Source organism: Molothrus ater, chromosome 4 (assembly GCF_012460135.2).
Source record: "Molothrus ater isolate BHLD 08-10-18 breed brown headed cowbird chromosome 4, BPBGC_Mater_1.1, whole genome shotgun sequence".
Classification (NCBI taxonomy): Eukaryota; Metazoa; Chordata; class Aves; order Passeriformes; family Icteridae; genus Molothrus; species Molothrus ater.
In genome coordinates this window covers 3,631,125-3,652,919 of record NC_050481.2, presented here as the reverse complement: position 1 = coordinate 3,652,919, position 21,795 = coordinate 3,631,125, and the positions used below count along the sequence as shown (strand labels likewise).

At 38.5% G+C, this 21,795-nt stretch overlaps 1 protein-coding gene across 3 annotated transcripts in view; it reads right to left on the bottom strand.

Moving 5' to 3' along the window:
* Positions 1 to 2,241: 2,241 nt before the first annotated feature.
* SCLT1 (sodium channel and clathrin linker 1) overlaps positions 2,242 to 21,795 on the bottom strand; it is a 30,800-nt gene continuing 11,246 nt past the window's right edge. For 2 of the 3 annotated variants that reach the window (XM_036381757.2, XM_036381758.2), the window contains exons 10-20: positions 19,758 to 19,848; positions 19,502 to 19,593; positions 18,720 to 18,897; positions 17,593 to 17,691; positions 17,028 to 17,099; positions 16,270 to 16,344; positions 15,660 to 15,805; positions 15,184 to 15,376; positions 13,632 to 13,828; positions 5,519 to 5,597; positions 4,191 to 4,445 (exon numbers count right to left, since the gene is read on the bottom strand). In XM_036381757.2, coding sequence (XP_036237650.1) covers positions 4,278 to 4,445; positions 5,519 to 5,597; positions 13,632 to 13,828; positions 15,184 to 15,376; positions 15,660 to 15,805; positions 16,270 to 16,344; positions 17,028 to 17,099; positions 17,593 to 17,691; positions 18,720 to 18,897; positions 19,502 to 19,593; positions 19,758 to 19,848 — 1,390 coding nt within the window. In that variant the 3' untranslated portion in view covers positions 4,191 to 4,277. Of the gene's footprint in view, positions 2,500 to 4,190; positions 4,446 to 5,518; positions 5,598 to 13,631; positions 13,829 to 15,183; positions 15,377 to 15,659; positions 15,806 to 16,269; positions 16,345 to 17,027; positions 17,100 to 17,592; positions 17,692 to 18,719; positions 18,898 to 19,501; positions 19,594 to 19,757; positions 19,849 to 21,795 lie in introns of those variants that run through there. The other variant, XM_036381759.2, reaches the window with a different exon arrangement.

Sequence of the window (21,795 nt, the reverse complement as noted above, 5' to 3'; positions counted from 1 at the left end):
TCCTTGCCAGCAGTGGTGTAGACCTCCCTGTAATTGTATTTGGGTTCTTACAAAACCACTTCACTGCAATGGTCTGAACAGCTTTTATAGATTAGTACAGGTATCATCATGCACACTACAGCTACAAGATTTAGTACATTTTTAAGGTTTTTAAGGGTTTTTTTTAGTTACTGACAGTTGTGCCCATCCCATCAGCAGCACACTGAGTGGTTTTCCCCTTGGCATCCTCACAGAGATGTTCCTTACCTCAAAACATTTACATTTGTAGACAGAGGATGTCCTTGCACAGTCCATGATCTCTGTACTTGTTCCACTGGAAAAGGAACCTGAGCTTTGAACCTGTGGATCTTTGGGATAATCAGGCTGAAAGTTCATTCACACTCTGAACTGGCTGGGGTCATGCATTACTGAGGGAACATTTTCTTGTACAGCAGGATTTCCAGATGAGGATTCCTCTAAACTCCAGATGCAGAAATACAGAATGGACGTGGTGCTGAGCAAGAAAAGGCTGTGAAAGGACACCCTGAGCAATTCATCTTGAAAAAAACAGATCTCCCAATTTGGGAGCAGCCTCCTCTAGCCACCTCAGGGAAATAAAGGAGTTGGTGGGTCTATGATGAGCTTCATGTCACCACATTCCTCTTGTGACCAAGACAGAAACCTTTTCTTTTCCTTTGTCACCTGCTGGAATTGCTCTGCTGCCCCTTGCTTTGTGTCATCCCTGCAGTTCCTGTTCTGGCAAACAGCCACCAGGCAGGAGCTGCACCCCAAGGTGAAATGAATATTCCCATAATTAACAGGGAAGCCTGCAGGTGCCCTTCTGGGCCCCCAGGAACAACTACCCAAATCCTGAGAAGTGCCTGCCCCTTCCAGCCAGGTTTCACTTCACAGCCAGAGCCTGCCTTTGAGGAGTGAAGGGGATTAATGGCTCACACAAAATCTTCCAGGTGGCCTGTCATCATCTCAGCTGTGCATTATACAAATGGAAACAAGGTGCCTGCTACTTGCCTGCCTCTGTATCACTCTCTGCTGATTGATGAAAACCTCACCCAGACAGACACTTGGAGCTTCTGAAAAATGTATCCGTGTTGTTTTGGAGAATCTTCCACATCTTTTAACCAAAATTGAGATTTAGAGATTGCAGTGGATACAGGCATCTATCAAGAAGAAAAAGCAACCACTCTAGGAACTAGTGGCATTCCCTGCAGCAAGCAGGAATTGTTTCTGAGGGTGGATCCATCTTGCAGGCTCTACCTGAACAGCCAGGATTTCAGGAGGCAGCACAAAGTCTTGTTTCTACAGGGGGGATCAGCTCAACTCTGTCCTCTGAAATGCAAATAAGGTGAAGGTCCACTGCCATGGACACAAATGAGACATTTCCATCAAGTACTACCCAGCAGCTGAATGAGAGGTTAGAAACCAGAACTGCACTCTTCACATTTAAGTGGAAGGACAAGCAATTATGTCAGTTAAGGCCAAGATGTGAGCACTTCAAAAATCAGTCAAACACCTATTAAATGTCTGTAATATATGCTAAAAGAGAAAATGGACTTTGGCTGTAATTGTACAATGATAGCTATGATCTGTCTGAACTATCAAAAAAACCCCATATACAAGAGGATTCCCACATCTTGGCATCTGTGCAACTGAAACCCACTATTTCAAAGGGCAGAAGGGCTGGATGACTTCACCCTGGTGCAAATTGAAGTAAGAGAATGGACTTTCCCAGATATGCCCAAACCAAGGGAGCAGACCAACAGAAAAACAAGGAATTGTAAAATAATTATGAAATTAATAGTACATTACGAAGAAAAAGCACAACTGAAGGAAGATGACAGAGCTTAGGAATGAGCTGAGTAGCCACAGCAGCATTTTCATTATCACCTGCACCTTAGGGCCATCAAACCAAACCAAACTGAATTCTTTACACTGGAAGGCAACAGAGGCATCGTGCAGCTCAAACACTGACCAAGAAAAGAGCAACTCTGGCACTCATGCTGTAATAAGACTAATTATAATTCACAAAGGATCTTCAAATTGTTCCCAAGTTACCTGCACTATACAGAACAATTAAAAAGATACTGACTGCACATGAGCAAGGCCAAGATGAATTTCAACAGAAGCGTTACCTACTCTCTGTACACAATCTCATCACAGCTAGAGCTACTGGATTTTAGACCAAAAAACCCTCCATGTGCCACATTTTTTCATTTGCTACATTAAAGGACTTGAATGACAACATTTTGCAGACTTCTTCCAATCTTTATTGTGCATACAGAGACAGGACCTTCATCCACTCCTTTTCTTACCAGAATTTTAAGTTTTACAAGCCTTGCTGTGCTTTTGACTGTAGTGCTCCAATATGAAGTTTCTCCAGCAACCCTCCTAACTCCCAACATGAGTGGGAGTCGATAAAGGAATGATAAAAACACGTGTTTAAATATTTTCCAGATCCTTCAGGGAAGCAGCTTTTTTATTCTGTGTAGTTAGCAGGCTGAGCTGTAAAGAAACAGAAGCAGCTGATAGCTTCATAACAATTCTCTGTAGGATCAAAGTAACAGTAGCACTTCCCTACTGATTGTGTCATGAAGGAGGGGGAACAAGCACAGGCAGTGTGAATTTGGGATGAACAGCAGAATTTACAATGTACTCTGTAGATGACTACTGCTTTTGTCTTATTTCAGATCCCAGAGAATGCAAGATGAGAGGTAGCAGGAATTCACTTTAAGAGACACCGACAGGATAGGTGTTTCAAATTTGTGCAAACATTATCTTGTATGTTTTATATTTCTTACTGAATCACTATTACTTCAGAATAAGCTAAGACTGACAGTCATTGAACTGACCACCATAAAGGGGTAATCTCTAGGCTCCCTACTAGTCCAGCTCCAGTCTATGTCTGATACAATTTTACAGTGAAGATGGATAATGTAGTGAGAACACACAATCCAGAAAGCAGCCCTCAGCCTACAGGTTGGGAACAGAGAGAATCATTACTCTGATGGAATTCACATGTGAACATTCAGCCTTCTGGGGCCTAGGAGAGAGCAAATACCCAGATTCAGAAGAGGGGACATTCTTGCAGCACTACTGGAGACCTTTAGCAGGCTCAGTGCCAGTGTGTGTTTTTTTGGGGTGGAGAGAAAAGGAAGGGGCTTGGCACAGCAGTTCTGAAGTCACTAGAGAGCAGCCAGGCCTCTGCACTAACCTCTCCCACGAGGGCAGGGCAGTTCTGAAACTCTGGCAACAGCATTTGGGCTGCACAACATCAAATCTCTTTATCCTTCAGAGAAAGCCTTGTGAGGAACAGCTAATTACCAGTGTTTCCAGGAACCATAAGACCCCTTCCTCTGTGGGCACCAAGGCCAGGAGTTTGTTCCCTTGAAACGTGACAGAAGGATGTTTGGGGTTTTATGGGGAGACAGCATCTTAGAAACATTACAGCTAAACAGACCCACATAACAAACAGGAGGTTAAAAAAATAAATTCCTCTTTCAGAGCAAATCTTCAGCAGCTGAATAGACCTTGTCATGACAGAGAGCATTTAGAGCCAGGAACCACAGCTTATGTTATGACAGCTTGGCAGCTATGCCCATTTATTCACTGCTGTTGGGAAAAAAAATGCCATTTGTCCTAACTGAGCAATTTAGGTCAGCCAAACATCTCTCCTCTCTGCAGCTCACATGGGGTCACCCACATTAACAAGCTGTAATTTGCAAATGGTTTTCCTAAATCACTGAAAAAAAAAAAAAAAAAGAAAAAAAAGCAGGAGGCAGAAAGACCATCTTTACTTAATAGGAGGCCAACTTGAGTAATGAACTTCCTTGGCAAAAAAATGAACTCAGTGTATAAACCCCTGTGGGATTTGCTTCAAGTTGTACAGCTGAAACACTATGGAAAAACTGAATACCAAGAGGAATACACTCTCTCTCCTTTACCTCTCCAATGGTCTGGAAAGAAACAAGCATTTCCTACTCTGTCTGCACCATTTTTACCACTGCAGGAGCTGCTGCAGCTGTTGCACACAGCCAAGGGTAACTGCAGTGAGTGCACTCCAGCAAACTGGAGCTACAGTTATTTAAGGGGTTTTTTGTCTTTGCTAACTTGCCATGTACACCTTCATTCAAACATTTTTAACCTTGCAGGTTTCATTCATATCAAATTCCACAAACAAACCTAAGCTGTCAAATAAAAATCCTGTCAGAAAGTGACATGTCAAAAATCCAAACTCGTTAAAATCATGTTGGTAATAATGCTGATCAGTGATCACCTCTGCCTCAGGAATGATGCACAGTGAGTACTTTTGCACATTCCATGTGCTTGGATGAGACTTTTTGTGAGCTGGGTACCTGCTGGGATGCTGTGGCTGCTCTCTGCTCTGCCTGGCTCAGCCGCCTCTGAAGCCTGTCGATGTATTCCCGATACTCCGTCATCAGCGTCTCATCCTGGCGAAACACAATCTCTCAGCACACTGCCAAGTGCTTTTTCACTGAACCCACTCATTCAGTGGATAAAGTAGCAAAAAAAAGCTTAGCACAAGAGGAATGCCAGAAGTGGAACTGTTTTCCCCTTACAATAAAAGCCTGAGGACAAACTGCTGACACCTTATAGAGAATTTTCTGCTCAAATGTGACATCATCTGACTTTTCCAATCCCTCAAACTGCAGGGGAAGTTTTACTCATTTCACCACCTTGAAGCAAGATGGATTAAGGCTAACATTTGAATTCAGGCTATTTAATCCATGCAACCATACAACGTAAATGGTTTAGCTATTTAGCTCAGAAGAAAGAGGAATACAGTAGATAATACAAATGGGATGATAAATCTGCTACAGATCTCCTCTCTTCCCTTCAAAGGGTCTGTAAAAAGCCTTTCTTAACCAGCCTTTACTCACTTTCTCCTATCATTTCTGTCCTCTAAATAACACAGCACTACAAAAAAAAAACAAGACAGAAGGACTTATCCTTCTGGATAGAAGTAGATGTTATCCCAGATTTATAAGGCTGACAGGAAAGCCCTTTCCTAAAGTGCCCATTAATTATTGAACAATGCACATTCCAAAACAACCCTGCCCTTCATCTTTAATGGATAATGCTTTTAGCTATATTCATATATGGACACAGAATTTAAATTCTGCATACACACAGCATGTGGAGAACTTGGTATCTGAATGTGCCACATTATCCATAATCCCAGTGTGCCTGGGATTCACAGGCAGAACTTAAGTTCAGGAACATTTCCTGAAATTTGTCCAGAATTGCTAGATTAGTCACTTAGAAAGACAGAAAGATGATTTCCCCTTTCACCTCTGTAATTTGAGAGTAAAGTTCATTTGTCTTCCTGCCATTGGAACACGTCAGTCAGCAAGAAAACAGTGAGGCTTCCCAACTGTTACTATCCCTGTCAAAAATCCTTAATTTTCTCTAAGCCATCAACATAACTCACCCAAATAGGTTTCTGCTAAGATCTTAAGTGTATGCACACTGAAAGTAGCTGTCACATCAGTCATTATCTTACCTCAGTTACCTTCTCATTTGCTATTTCCAGCTGGGAAATGAGCTCCTGGCTACGGAGTTTTTGTTGACGCAGCTCACTTCTGGGAATCACAAGAAAAGATGCTGATTGGCAAACAGTAGTGCTTCAGTTATTGGAATGTCATTTCATAGATAGTTCCCTGAATTGTGGAGGCTTATGGTGCGTTTTAATTGCAGGGTTACTCTTAAACCACCCATTTCAAAAGCACCACACAGCACTTCTTCATGCTGTGCATTCAGAAGTGTAATGGCAGAGGAACAAGATGTATTTGTTGGAATCAGCAAGACTTTGTCAAGAGCACTTGACATTTTACAGGGTCTTTTTCCCTGTTTATTGAATCTTATTTTAGAGGCATGCTATCTAGTATGTAATAAATATAAGCTGCACTTTGCACAGTAAGTTCAATATTGAGATTAACATTCTAATTAGTGTTCCATAACCAGCCCTCAATGTAGGCATTTTAAAAGGTGCTTTGAAGTACCTAAAAATAAATCATTCTGTACTTGTGAGACAGACAACAATGTGACACTTGGTGAGGAAAAGGAAAATACCACCTACTTCAAAGCAGTCTTTTTACTTTTATACTGAATGAGTTTTAGTGATCTTCAATTTACACAGTATTGAAGACAAAAAACATCTGGGTTATGACAGACAATCTCTGAGCTAGTGCCTAAAGGAAACAGTTATTGCCTTCTATCAGCACAAGAAGAAGGATGACTAAAGACACAACTCCAGTAATTTTGGCCAGAGAAAGATGCAAACCTAACTGAGCTGCTCTAACCTCTGACCAGTCTCTACCACCTCACCTTGAATGCTCTACCTGTTGCTGAAACTGCATGGGAAGCTAAAGCCTTTATTCTTTTTGAGGGAATGGAGGTAAGGCAGCAGATACTTTAACCTCAGATTTTTACCCTAAAGTCTGCTATTTTAATGATGACACTCAGTTCTCAACAATGATTTGCTTTTATAAACTTTTAAACTTAGTACTTTGTGACAGTTTGATCCGTGGCACTTGAAATACAAGGTTGCAATACATGTGTAACATGAGGTCACCCATACATCTGGTGAGGAGTTTCCACTCACCTGTTCTCAACCCACCTTCTCAATCTCTTTCACCAGTCCCAGTAAATATCACAAAAACTTCAACAACATTGAACTTTCATAGAAATGAAAGTACATAGGCAGAGATTTCAACGTTGTTAAACAGTTAAAACCACATATATATAGGTTATACCTGTTATCACATGTGAACGCTTTTATATAAAGTAAGAATTAAGATTGCAGGATCAAGGTAGTATGTCAGTATGTAACACTATTTTTGTAATTTGTCTTCTGTAATTAGTACCAAGCATCAAATGAGTCATTTTCAATAGAGGAGACCAATTTTTAGATGCCCTAAAAATGGTGAGTTACTGAAAGGAGCCCGTCTCCTGTGCTTGTGCTGAGGTGTGGAATTAGCATGCTTAGCAGCACAGACCATAAACAGAGTTTACAGGCTCACACACAGCTGTGATCAAGAAATTATTTTTATAATGAGATCACACTGAACACATATTTAAAAGGAAACAGTTTAACCTTGTAAGCATCGGGAAATGTGATGGCTATTGAGCCAGACAGTTGATTCATTCTGAGTGTTAGCCCTCCCCCAAACACAACTTATGAGACCTCAATATTAGAACTGAGCAATAACCCCAACTGCTGGGTAATTACACCAGCCCCCACTGCACATTGTCTTTGCTAAGTGAGTGGGAAACAAAAGGTGAGCTTCCAGCATTTCAGCAGACGGGTGATAAATCCACCAGCTGCAGCAAGTACTTTCTGCAAAGCTCTCATGACAAATATAGCATGTGCCAGCTGTTTTTTTGGTTGAATTATACTATAATATGCTTCAGTTACTCTTAGTAATTATGAATTTTGTATACTGCCAGTACCTGCAGCTGTCTCTCATCCTGGTAATATTTTTTTTTCCTTTAATGAACATCTTAAAATAAGCAGCTATGGCTGCCAAACATTGCATAAGTGCAGCCAAGAATAATGTTTCAGAAAAAGAGGCAACTTCCTCATCTCAAGATGCCATGCAATTACTCCATGTACTAAGGAGAAAGCATTCATGGCCAGCACTTCATATATTGCCACCAATAAAGGTCATTCCTCAGAGGCAGACTATTTTCAATCACAGAAAAGACAAAAACAGAGAACTCCAAACCCCACACATGCCTACTGATGAGTCAGGGACTCCAGCTATGACAAAGAAATGTGTCAGAGGCAAAAACTGGAACAAAGACACCCAAAATAGCTGCAGTCAGATGGCTTAAGCTAAGCAAAGACTTGAAATATAAAAACAATATGGCAAGGATTCCCTTTTCTTAAGTACTGACAATTACCATGCAAGTGACTATTAAGGAAATTAAGCCATCCTGTATAGTTACTCAAATTAATGGGTTTATGCTACAACTGCTTTTTATTCCTCCCCCTTCAAAGGTTATATCTTGCTACTACACAATAATGGCAGATGAACAGGATTATTAATTTGTTTGTTCACACTGTATATTGTTACTGCATTTTATTACTTCTGTAATTAGAGTTCAGATTTTAAAGCTCCTCAAATGCAATGTTTCATGGAAGCCAATTGTTTATAAATTGTTTCATGCACTGTTTTGTAGAAGAACAGACCTGTGTACACCTATTTCTACCCCTATTCAAGCTAAACTGAGCAATCATCCAGGTGTCTGACAGGCCAAAGCACTATCCATGGCAAAGTCGAGAGAACTGTCATTTTCCTGTCAGGTTTTCAAGTTAGAGGGTTGACCTTTCTCCCTGTCTGCAGTTGTCCAGATCTAGTCCACCTGAAGGGCATTCTGGGGTGATTCAGTCATTTGATGCAATAGAAAACTTTGTTTATCCATGTCAATCTTATAATTGCTCCAACCAGAATCATGTTCAACAAAAAGAAGCTCTTGGTGTTGGCCACTGGTGCAGAGTCTGGCAAGGGTTTATCTGCTTACCTGCAAAATTCTCAATTTACCCCAACTTTTCATTCTCAGGGGAAGGACATAAAAAGCTACCAAAAATACTGATACTGCAAAAAATAGATGCCAATGAGATGGCAGATATGATTAACCATCTTTTGTATTTGTGCATTTATCTACAGACCTGTAAAGGTGGGCTTTACAGAACAAATCAATCATCTGCCCTTATTTTTAAAACTTGCATAGTCTGTCACTTCATTTTATTTGAGCAGATGCTGGCAGACTGAATTACCCTGGTTTTGCCTGAATTCTGCTGTCAGAACTGTCTCTTTCAACCCTTCCCACTCTACCCTCTGTTCTGCTGTTACTGAAGTTTATTTCCTTCCAATTTACAAATTTCCTGAACATCCCTTTGGTATTGCTGATTCCACTTCCTATGGGCTGTCATTCTTCTCAGCTGAAGTCTGAAGAGCTACAGAGCTTTACAGGGATGCTGTAGAGTAACAAGAGCAGTCTCATCCAGATGTGGAACCATTCTTCTGGATTATAGTGCTTCAGTCAAAGCAAGAGCCTTTAAAAACTTGTGTGTGCTTTCATCACTTCTTTCAAAAGTAAATTATTTCAAATGAAGACAAGAAAAGTAAAAAGCACTTGGTGTTGAATTTTTTTTAGCATGGATGTCAAAGGCAGATCACCTTAAATTTTTGGGACATTCAAACTGAGAGCCTAAAGCTTTACAATTGGAAGCTCTGTAGCCTGTAGATCAGCAACAACAGCAATATGGATTGCTTCTAGTTCTTATCAAATTCTGCACCCATTTGTGGAGAAGTGACACTGGAGATCAAAATGGCTTTTTCAACACTAAGTCTGCTTTGGTTATTTAGATTACTTGGACAAAATTCCACATATAGAGGAGGAGGGGGAAGAATAAATTAGTAATTCAAGAATCAGTTAAACTCATGAACATAAAATACTTAAATTATTCACCAAGACTTAAAAGCTCTTTTCGTGTTATGAAAGAAGTTTGACAGCTTTATAAAATTTCTATACTTCTGTTTTCCAATTAAACCCCTATAAAGAATATGAAAGATGACCTTTTTTTTTTTATAACTTTTTACAATGATCATTCACTTTATACTCATTTACTACTATTTTATAATTGCAAGCATTTGCTGTCTAAGTTGACTTCAGAACATAGCATTAGAACTCAAAGTACATTTACCATGGATGCAACCAGGGGTCAGAGCAGTTTGGTTTCTGACTCTGCCAGAGTAGACACTGTGGGAATAAAGGGAATAAACTTGGCAGTGAGTTGCTGGCCATGCTGCCAAGAGCAAGGTTTGTCTCTGGAATAATGACCTGTGTCACAAGGAGCACTGACCTCCTTAGATACCTTCAGGGTTGACTGGGCCAATGAAAGTGAAGCAAAAGTGGCTCCTTGCCCTTCTGCAAGGTGAAGATGAGGGCTGTTACCCAGAAATTCTCCTTGAGATGCATGCAGCATGTTAAGATGCTCAGAGGGAAGAAAGCTTTTCTCATAAATGAAGACTGTAATACATTTGTGTGAAGAAAATGTAAATGTAATTTAGTCTACAAGTATTGAGTGCACTGCCTCCAGTTTCAGCCCTGGTTCTGAATTCCAAGTTCAGTTTTATCAGCACCAGTTACATGTTTAACCTGAATGAGACCCAAAGGTCCAGAAAAGCATAAAATAATTTTCAATGAAGCTTGGAAGTATCAATTTACTTATCAACACTTCTCTCTACAGGTTTTTCACTGATCTACTAGATTCTTAGGTTTTTTACATTATATGCTCTACAATTACAGTTTGCAAAATTTACTTCTACTTCTTAATTTTTTTTCAGATTCAAACCCCCTTAACATTCACTGGTGCTGCTTCATTCCTTAGAATTATTTAAAATTATTTCATGCTTCCTTTGTGCATATGGATTACACCTCAGCAACAAAACCCTGCAGCCTTAGAACATGACAAATGAGCAGCACAGAATGTGGAAAAGTTAGCAGCTGCTGCTGGTCACTTTAATAAAGAAGCCAAAATGCTTCAGACACCTTCACATGGGAAATGAAAGCAATGAGGAGAGAACTGGAAAACCACCCTGACTTTCAGGCAAAGGAATAGGAAACACCTACACTAACAAATGGGACACTGAGTCGGTGTTTATGGGAGCTGCACTAACAGCAGCCTCCTGGTGCAATGCAATCCAAAATGCTTCCCCCACACACATGCATAGGACTTGGTTAGGAAGTTTGTAACTTCCTACAAAACCACTCAGCTATAAAACACATTAGCATGCTGCAAGAATAATGATTCTTGGTAAAAACTGTATTTTTGTTAAAAAATTGAATTCTGCTACATGTCACCAACACATCCTCTGCATTTGCTCACGTATTTACATGGATCCTCTGTTCCCTTGGACCCCACCACAGGGCTTGGTGAGAACATTTCCTGCATTAGCCTCAAGAGACCTTTCAAACACAGCATTTAATTAACAATAGATTAATTAATCCATTACCAGTATCAGTCTTATTTTGTGTTCTTAATGAAATTTCCCTGATAAATGCATTTACTGCAAAATTATTCTGCTTTTTAAATAATCAGCAACTTGATTTTAGTTCCCAACTCAGTAAGAAGCTACTTGCTGTTCTGTACCTGCAGTCAAAATGTTATTGTGATAGATGAAAAGAAATATAATTATACATTTATAGTTGAAGCAAGGACTTTTGTGCTGAGTAACTACTACAATGTAAACTCTGGAGCTGATTTTCATACCAACTGCATTCTGCACTACATTGCTGAGTGTCTGGCAATGCAGATAGGGTGAAAAAACAAGCTGGCTTTAAAATTTCCAGGTAATACTGATAAGGGTCAGTCAGACTACTTGTCACCATGATATCAGAGCATCAGTGCAGAGATTTAACACCAAATTCCTGATGTCAGTCTAAATGACAGCCTTCCTGTTTCTGCTGCCAGCTTCCTTGCCAGGTAGAGCAAATGCCTGATAAAGACTTCTATTTCTAGCCTACCCAGTATGAAAAGGCATAACACACAAAACCATATCATAAAGTAACTGACTTAGCTTTTAGACTTGCACCAAAATACCTACTGAAGTCACATAAATAGGGACATTTTCAAGATTTATTACCCACTTTTCATCCAGGTTCACAAAGCAGACTTCCTTGTATTTTCTATGTCAGCATTTTGCTGCAGATAAATAAGGTCTAAATCTTTTGGTCTGCTGTAACAACATTTTAACACTGAACACTAAAGCTTTTAGAGGGAAAACAGCTATATCACAGATAACTTTAATTATTTTGGAAGTCTGCAATTTTCTCCTTTTAAGTGGAACTTGCTGAACCACATCCAGGATCTAGATGCTCAGCTGTGAATTTTTGTATTTTGATTCACAGAAAATAAGCTACAAGTTTAAGAGCTGAAATTTACCGTAGCATGAAAGATTGCAAAATAATTTTCTTCTCCAGTTACTGCATTTACAAAAGAAGCTAAAAAAGTATCAGTAAGAGCCAGCTAATTACATACAGTGAAGTTACACCACTAAAACTCCCAGTGTCTCACAAACAGGCTCAATACTCTTGTCTTCTGAAAGAGGCTTTTCCCTTTCCTAAAGAACTGTTTAAGAATAACCTTTGCAAAATGCAGGATGTTTTAGGGGGAAATAAAGCCAGCCTGTACTTGAACAGATAAGGTAAAAAGCCCCCTGTAAATGTTTGCTAAGGGAAGGAAAAGATGAGCATGTATTTCACTGCAAAAGGTGGATATCCAGGTTAACAGTAGTGGCAAAGTAGATTTTCCTGGCTTGTTTTAGAGCTGGGTTCTAATTCCACTCACACCACTGGAATTCTGGCAGCCAAGCTATGCTTCAGAAACTGTTACTACAGAAATGGTGTGGGATACTGGAAATATGATTGAAGCTGAGAACATGTAAAGCATTACATTAATAATAAAACATGAAAAAACCCCAAGACTACCCCAAAGGAAGGGAAAGCTAGAATTCACAGGTTCCCAATTTTAATAGGGAAAAGCTTTGCTTCCATGTTAACATGATAGCAAAGCAACTTCTAAAATCACTCTCAGCAAAGAACCACAAATGCATCACTCTAAGTGATTAGAGGGCTGCTTCCAATTTATCAAGTTAACAGAGCTACATAACCTGAATTTTTGTTCTCAAACCCACTGAAAGGTAATGCAATGTTATATTCCTTCCTAACCACTTTAATTTTAGAGAAATTAGACTTATGAAATAAGGCTTCCTATTTTAGCAGTTATTGTGGACCAGTGGGTCAACCTCCTCCAATTTTTAACCAGTTTTGAAGAAGAGGAGATCTTGAGGACATAAACTTCTCTGCAGTTCTATAAAAATACCAGGCTAATTTAATCTCTAATTAATAGCCTGCTTGAGCTAACTGACAGCATTTCCTGAGCCCAGAAATGAAATGAAGCATAGGGGACACTCGCAAAACTGAAAATATTCTTGTATTCTACACTGCAAAATACAAGCATCAGCTTAGAAATGTGGATGAATTAAGAGAAAAGTTATGCAAATTATATTATGCATAAGTTATACAAATGCACAAAGCTGATACCATATTTTTTTCCTTAGGAGAATCACACAACCCATTTTTATCTTCATTTATAACAGCAACTGCTCAGAAGAGCACATTAGATGTACGTTCCAAGAGGTTTTTGTCCAGTTTATTTTACAAGTCTGGAGATTCACTCCACAACTGATGTTATGGCTTTTCTGAAGAGGTACAGAAGTTCTCATAATCCAAAGTTAAAACTGTCTAAATTGAATGTGCTGTATCTTGAAAGAGAAAAATGAAAAGTAATATATTCCATTTGCTTTTTGTCATTAGAAAACCTTATACATTATCAACAAGATAATGAAACAGTGGAAGTTTTACTTCAGTGCTCACTTCAGAGAGCATCACAGGTTCTGTTTAGATCACTCTTTGTTTTGCTGCAAGCACACCTTTGAGTCTGGATCCTTTGCTCTTTATGGTTTTTCACAAGTTTTTCACCTACTGCCATCCCCCAAACAGTATCTGAAGCACACTTTGCAGAAGGAGAACAAAACTGCACTTACTTCAGCTTACTGATCCTGGCTTCTGCAGTTTCAGTGAGGTTTTTTGTTTCTTCTTTCCACCTGTTTGTTGCTTTCTGCTGAGCTACCAAGAGACGTCTGAGCTCAGTGGTGGACTTGTGGCTGGTGTCCTCCATCTCCCTGAGCCGAGCTTCATAGCCATGTTCTTTCACTGCATGCTCATGCTCCATTGTGCTTATCTTAAAAAACCCCCACAAATCCAGCACAATCAAATCTTTCACTCTTTACCTTTTTTTTTAATATTTGTTTTACAATGCCTGAGTTAAATTTATAAACATTTGTTGAAAGTGTGTAAGATACAATAATTAAACTTCTAATTATATACTCAGAGATACGTGTTCCCAAAGCCAATTTAAGCAAATAGGACAACTGACAATAAAGGATAATGAGCTGTGTATGCTTATTTTTCTAAGTAATCTTTATTCTTCTCCCTTGTGTTTCCTCCACAGAAACAAGTTGGTTCTTTTTCAAGTAGCTAAATGTGTTAGGAGTTTCATAACTGCATCTGCAACCCTTTGTACATCAGAGGGAAATGAAATCAAGCAGTGAATCTTATCTGTGACTGTAATGGAAGCCTGCCTGATTAAAACTGAGACAGACAAAGATTTAGGATATGCTTTCTGTGCTTCATATCCACCACCTCTCTGTCACAAGATTCTCATCCTTTGTTTAAGCAAAGGGTTCTGGACTTGTACAAGAGTCCCTGTTTAATTTCACAGCTTGCTTTATCTTGCAGTGCAAAGTGGAAGCCAGATTTGAGCTGGTCCCCACTCACACCTTGCAAAACTGCTTACTGAGGTTGTTTTCATTGCTCCAGATCCTCAGACCCCTTTCTCTGGTATCTTTACACTGCAGAGGGGAAAGGACCAGCTTTCAGAAAGCACAGCAAGGATGAAAGCAGTTCCTCCCTCCAGGAGCCACAGGCACCCTGAATCAGTTGAGGTTACTACTGATTCCTTATCCCACCTGCAGCCTGCTCAGCATTTAGTGGAGAATATTCAAAAAGAACAAAGCAGCTTGCAGTTAACACTCTTTTTTTTTTTGCAGCTAAGCATAGAGAACAATTTCCTCTGCCCAGAAAATAAGAAACGGTGCTTGACAGCCACACTGTTAAATTATTTATTAGTTACACACTGCCCTGTCAACATGGTGGACACACAAGTAGAGGAACACTGTGGGCAACAAGTCAGACAGACAAAGATTTCTGACACATTAGAGACAATAAATAAACAAAGATTGGGAATGGCATTATTTAATCTATTCATTGCTCATTTAAAGCAAAGAACATTTGGGGTCTTCTGATCAAGGAGAATTTAATACACATTAAAATACAATTTAATTAGCAGAGATTGAGTTCCCCCATGGATTCTGAGGACACATAATGTGACAATAAAACTACTTTTAAGCAGCAACCAGGAAGCATCACTGAAACTCTCGATCTTAGTTTAAACATTTTATGTTTTTTTCTTAGAACTGCTGCCTTACTAAGCAAATATCAGCCTTGCATTTCAAAGACAAAACCAAAAAACCATACCTTTATTTTAGCTTTTTTTTGAGCCTCCATTGCCAGTTTTCTCAAACCCTCCATTTCATTTTGCAATTGTTCATTCTCCTGCTGAAGTTTCAGTCTTTGTTCACTGACAAAGGAACTCTTTTCTCTTTCTGAATCCAGAGTGCTTTGCAATTTACAGATAACTTCCTGGCAACGGGATTTCTCTTCCTCAGAGCTAAAAGAGAAGGAAAGTCTGGCTGCAACTGAAGAACTGAACAACTCCTGAAGCAGAGAATGAAAGAAACAGACTGGGAGCTATCCACAAATCAGCAAAGAACTTTATCATGATGATGGAATTGATAAAATCAATCTTAGTTTCACAATTATGGTATCTTAATACTAGGTCTGCTACTGCTAATGAATTGACAAAGCCCTAACAACACACACTGAAAAGTTTAAACAGTCCAAGTAATTTCCACTGCCTTCTCACATCTGTAAACACCTGTACCATCACTTACCTCATTTCCAGCTGTTTCAGTTTATTTTGTGTCACCTGCAGACTCCGCTGCAGGTCATCCTTGGCAGCTTCTGCAAGTAAATACTTCTGATGCAGCTGCTCCAGCTTCCTGCTGTCAGATTCATGCTCTCTGTGCTCCCTGTAAATCTAAAGAGTCAGCTTACATGTCAGTTTACTCCTCATTGCATCCTACTTTCCCATGATTTAAAATTAAACTGTATTTCTAACATTGTTGCTGCCACTTGAAAAAGAGGAAAGTTTCCAATGATCTGATCAGACATTTATTTTGTTTTCTGCCTATTGGTCTTAACTGGAATATGTACCAGCATTCTTTTGGTTATACTAAATACCTCTCTTTCACTTTTTACACTTTTCAAGGAACTTTTTCTTTCAGTTTGGTGTTGCAGCTTTAAAAGACCTCTGGATTAAAAAAAAAAAAAAGAATGCAAACAACCTTAAAGTAAATATATGAAAATTTACAATTTAGAAAATCTACTCAAAAATAAAATAAGAAATTAAGGGAGAAATACATGAAAAATGGAAAAAAAAATTATGTATTTTTCCTTCTGTAAAGAGATCTTAAATGTGATGTAAAAATACAACTGCCTTACCTTTTCAAGTTCTTCTTCCACTGCTCTCTTTTCTCTAATGGCTCGTTCAATTTGACTTTGTTTTTCTGCACATTCCTTTCCATAAAAGTAATTTTTAAATAAGATTTAATAAATCAAAATAAAAACTCAAGAAGTGCTGAAGCCAAACATCACCCAGTGTAAATGCAGTTCTTGCTGCTGCCATGGATGCATTTGATTTTGTTTACCTGCTCATTATTTTCTCTACAGAAACACTCAACACACAGACCAAGACACATCAAATGAAACCTTTAAAAAATAAATTTAATGCATAAATAGGTGCATAAGCACTGAATTCTTCTGGTCACCTGCATAATTTATTACAAGTTCCTGGTTCATTCAGAAATAGGATGTCTGTGATCCACAGACTCTCTTAGGATATTTTCTCAGCTTTCATATCAGCTTTCCTTTGTGCACACACAACTACAGAAAAGCATGGGGGGCTGAGTTTAGTGTATCTCTGAAAGAAACAGGGATACTTAGGAAGTGCCATCACATGGGAAATATTTTCTAGAGCACAGATCTCACTGTCAAAATGCCAGCGAATTCATCTCTGGAGACATGCAGGATGTAATGTGCTGTACAGCAACAGAGGACTATCCTACACAATTACTCATTAATCACACACTGATTGACCTAAAATACTAAATTCTAGTGGAAATATTTGATCAGGCAAAAGTCTTAGTTAAAGTCTTAGAATGTTTTGCTACTGAAAATATTTTTATCACTCAACTCCATACCATCTGAAGAGCTGAAACTTCTTCTGTCAGCCGAGAAACCTGCATGTTACATTGCTTCTTTGCAGTGTCTACCTGTGATCAAAACAAAACTTCCAAATTAGTCCCATTAACTTCTCTTCCATCTTGCTTTTTGATATCTATGTGTAGTATATAGGTGATGCATGAATATAAAGCATGGAAATAGCTGGGACTGCAATAGCTGACAGCTCTTATGACATAAATGTTAGAAGGATGATTATTATCAATCCACACTGCTTGAACTGAGGGTGTTTAGGGGAAAAAATAAATCACAAATGAAGACCCCACAAGTGCCATTCACATCTTCCCAGTGCAGCCTTCTCCATGCCAGTGTCTGCAGAGACACCAACCCTTTTGCTTCTTGTTGAGAACACGTGTCTAGACAATAAATGCTGAAGAGGATGGTGTTATCAGCATGCTGCCTTGCCACTTATATTATCCAAACTCTTTTGAGAAAACTGCTTGTGATGACCATGCACCAGCAGTTGCTTTTCACTCTGAGGAAAACCAAAAAAATCTTCCCATCTTTCTGAACATCATAACTTACTTCCTTTCTAATTCTTGCAGCAGTATTTTCTGCAAGTTGAGACATTTCATCCTGCAGTTTTTTGATCTCTTCTTCCTTTTGTTTCTCCCCAAAGAGTGCCTAAAAGAAAAATAACAAAATGAAATATCACTGATATTTCAGTGTGATACTAAGAACACCAAGAGAAAAACAGACATTGCTCAAAAAACACCTTCTTTTCCCTTTTACTTTTTACACTGAGACTCAGTAACACTGACAACACGTGGCACTAAATGCATATTCTTGGAAATCAGAACCACACGAAGAATTAGAGTCAGAAGATGCCTTTTTCTATTGGGACTTGGAGATTTTGGCTGAGCATGGAATTATACAGAAGAAAGCACAGGAACCCAGAGCAAAATTTCCACAAGAGTCTCCTGCAGAGCAAGGAGAAAACAATTTGAAACACAAACTGTTAACAGATATATATATTAATGTACATGTTTTTTTATTCTGTTCTTAACTGAACATGATTTTTTTTTCTTATGTTCATTGAATTTTCTTCCCAGTTTGAAAAATTCAGGATGTTTAAGCCAGAGGAGTAAATGAAGAATTGACTACTTTGTTTTGGCTCCTTGAGCCTTCTTTTCATATTAGTATTTTTGGCATAAATGTTTTTCTATGATAGTTCAATCATACATTGTATACGAAAGTTTCTTTTGAGGCCCTCCACAGGTTTCTCTGTTGATGACTCTGTACTTTCCTTGCTTCCTATGTCTTGTCTTTAACAGTTATAAATTCATAACAGAACCTTCCTTTTTTTTCCTGACACCAGTGTTTGGTAAGAAACTCTGAACTCTTGCCAAAAACTTGGGAAGATTCATGTTTAGGTACAGTGTTATCACTTAGATGACCTTGATCCGGGCCCTCAATATATGCTTTGAAGTTTATATTCATACAAAATATAAGTATATACTTATATTATATATAGTTATATATATATATATATAATATTTATACATATTTATATATAACTCTGAATGATGAGTGGTCACATCCCAGTTTGCTCTCTGTGCATGACTAATTTTAGCATAACAGACACAAAAAAAGCTAGATGGTGTATCCTAAATATCCTAGTTTCTAGGAAACACCTCCATCCAATGACTTACCTGACTTTTTTGCAGGTTAGCCTCTTCCAAGAGCTGTATGCAATCTTGGACTTTGGCAACAGCATCATATGTCTCACTTTCTAGATTGGCAGACTTGGCCTGAAGCTCTCTGATCTGTTCCTCCAGGGCTACTTTTTCTGTTCTCAGCTGCTCAGCATCTTGAACAGCCACACACAATCTACAAGACAGCAGAAATTTGACAATGTGATGGTCAATCAGGACACTGATCCATTCAAACTGAGCTATTAGTAAGTATCTATTCATAAATTGCCCAAAATGCATTGTTTTCTGCTTGTTTTTGGACAGAGTGTTTTGAGTTTGATGATCAATCAAGTCCTAGAAAGAAACAGAATTACAGGAGTTAACTCAGATATCTAATCTCAGAAGATCCTTTGAAGAATCCCAGTGATATCCTGGGATAGATCACTGAAAATGTTCTATATTAAACCAGAACAGAACAGCCCCAGAAGAAATAAAAGTTTTTCTCTGTGGAGGAAACTGAATAATTGGATGTGGGCAATGAAGTGGCAGCTACAGTTTTAGAGAAAGAAAGTCACTGGTAATTTCACAACAGCTCAGGAATTCTCATTGCTTAATTATGATTGTCAGTATTGGCAGGCATGAGGAAGGACAAGAGAGCCTCAGAGGGATCATCAGAAACATCTTTGTTGCTTCCTAACATGTTTGCCACAAAACATGCAAGGGCAGACAACCCCTCTGTTTTTGTAGGGTGTAAGTTTTTGCCTGTGTCCTGTTAGCAACACACAGTGAGCTCTCTTTACCTTATTTCCAACTGTTTTATGTTGGACTGCATTTGCTGCAAGCGTTTGTCAGATGCTGTTTCTCTCTCCTGGGCAGACTTCCTGTCTTCTTCCTGGGAAGAATGAAAGTATTATCCAGACCTGATCTGAGCTGAACAAAGTAAAGATATAGTCACATAAAACAAGCTAGATAACAACTTGCAGTTCATTTAATGTCAGCATTCAGAAAATGACTGCCCACTCAGTTGCAGCAGAAATGATTCCTTTCTTAGAATACCTTTCTCTCCAATTGGCTCTGAAGCTTCTCTTTCAATGCCACCATTTCTTCAAGCTTAGCATTTGCTGCCTGCCCATCTATTTTGGCTTGTCTGTATATAAAAAGAAAAACAATTATAAGAGAGGGTGAAAAAATGGCTCAATTAAAACTTTGTCACAATAGCTGTGAAGAGCAGAAAAATTCCAAAATACTGTTCTCACAGGGCAGAAGAGGTTTCCCCCTTCTTCTCCCTATGTGGCACAGAGAGAGAGGAATACCAAATTCCCAAAGTCCTGCAGAAATTACCACACAGATTATAAGGAAGGTGTATGCATTGATTAAAGGACTAGGAAATCAAAAACTTCAAGTGATTCAGTAACTTAAGTATAATCAGTCACAGATATGTAACAGAGAAGTCTTTTGCAGAATTACATTTCACTTTAAAGCAACAGGATCAGGAATTAAAACAATCATTGTACGCTTTTGAAGAATTCAGCTGATGTGCTTTGTAATCTGAAGGAGAAGAGGGGAAAAAATCCCCAGGAATAGTTAGTGAATGATGTTAATGAGTAGTGGCTTTTCATCCTCAGTAGAAAAGTCTGTTGAAAAAAGCAACCCTCCCATTCCTCTGTCTTGGGAACAAAAAGACACAGAGAGCCTTCACCTGGGCTGTAACCCAATTATTCAGGCTGCATATTAGGCTAAATTTAAAAACCAATGACTGACTCTATCATAAAAGTGAGCAAACATGTATTAGATTAGCTCATGCAAACTGCAGCACCAATAGTCACAAACAAGCTGGAAAATATTTCATACTTTTAACAAACAACTTCAACCAAATATTTCTTGTAGAAATACTGATTTTGAATTAAGGGCATACAAGTCAAGAGTACTGTACCTACATGAAAATCTTAAGCAAAATATACAATCCGAGCAATTCTACAGAAATACTTCATTTCAGCCCAATTAATTGGATTCGTTAATTTAAGTTACAGTTTTTTTTAGATGCAAAAACTACAATAAAAACATTATTCCTAAACACATGGTCTTCAGTGTGGGCCCAAAACTTTGACCTTAGTCCATCTGAAACAATGCATCTTTCTCCTACAAGAAGTACTGGAAATTCAGGAGGACATTAAATTGCCTCCTGCAAAATATTTTACAAGTGTTGTAAAATAAAATAAAAACTCAAAAGGCAGCACAAGAAGGGAAAAATAAGAGAAATGGTCATAAAAATCAGAGCACCTTAAGTATTAACAATGCATTTTAACAGCCAGGTTCAGATTCTGATCAAATTCAGAGGCCTGCATTTTACAGGCAACAATTTGATTCTAAAGTTACAGCTTTTATTCTTTATTGTGCAATATATCTTTGACCTAATTTTGGCAAGTTATCTCTGTGTAAGAGCTTTAAGATTCTGAAATGCAGATCCATGCCCTAGCTATGCCAAGTTTTTTTAATTTGTGTGTTTTATCCAGGCTGTACAAAGCTAATTTAAACCTGAATTCTCTAACACACAAGTTGGTTTTTTTTAAATCTACTTTTGCATTCCTGACTTAGTAGTCTATTTCCATAAATCATGTAAAACTATGGAAAACATCCCAAAGGATTAGAATTGTCTGCACCATATGCTATATAATCCATGCAGACTACATCTTCATGTTATAGAAGCAACTGGTGAAAATATTCCAGACTTCCTGGAGAAACACTGCAGCACTTTCTAGGGTCAGACAGAGCTGCTGCCATTAACTTTGGGAATAAAAAACTGTTTTTAGGGGTGCAAGGACTTCAGGCTGATCTGAGAGGAAGGTGAGCATATATCAGTGTCTGTGACTAGAGATGGAAGGAGATGGAATGACTGAATTGCTTATTTTACTCTCAGTTCATAAATCCACTCTTGAATGAAATAAGATTTTAATTTGGCATCAACCATCACCAGCTAAAAGAGAGAAGAGACACAGTAAACTGGCATTGAATAGCTGTAAACACAAATAATTATGAAATTTTGTCACAGATATTATTTCTCCTTTCTCTTGACGTACTTCAGGAGTATAATTAA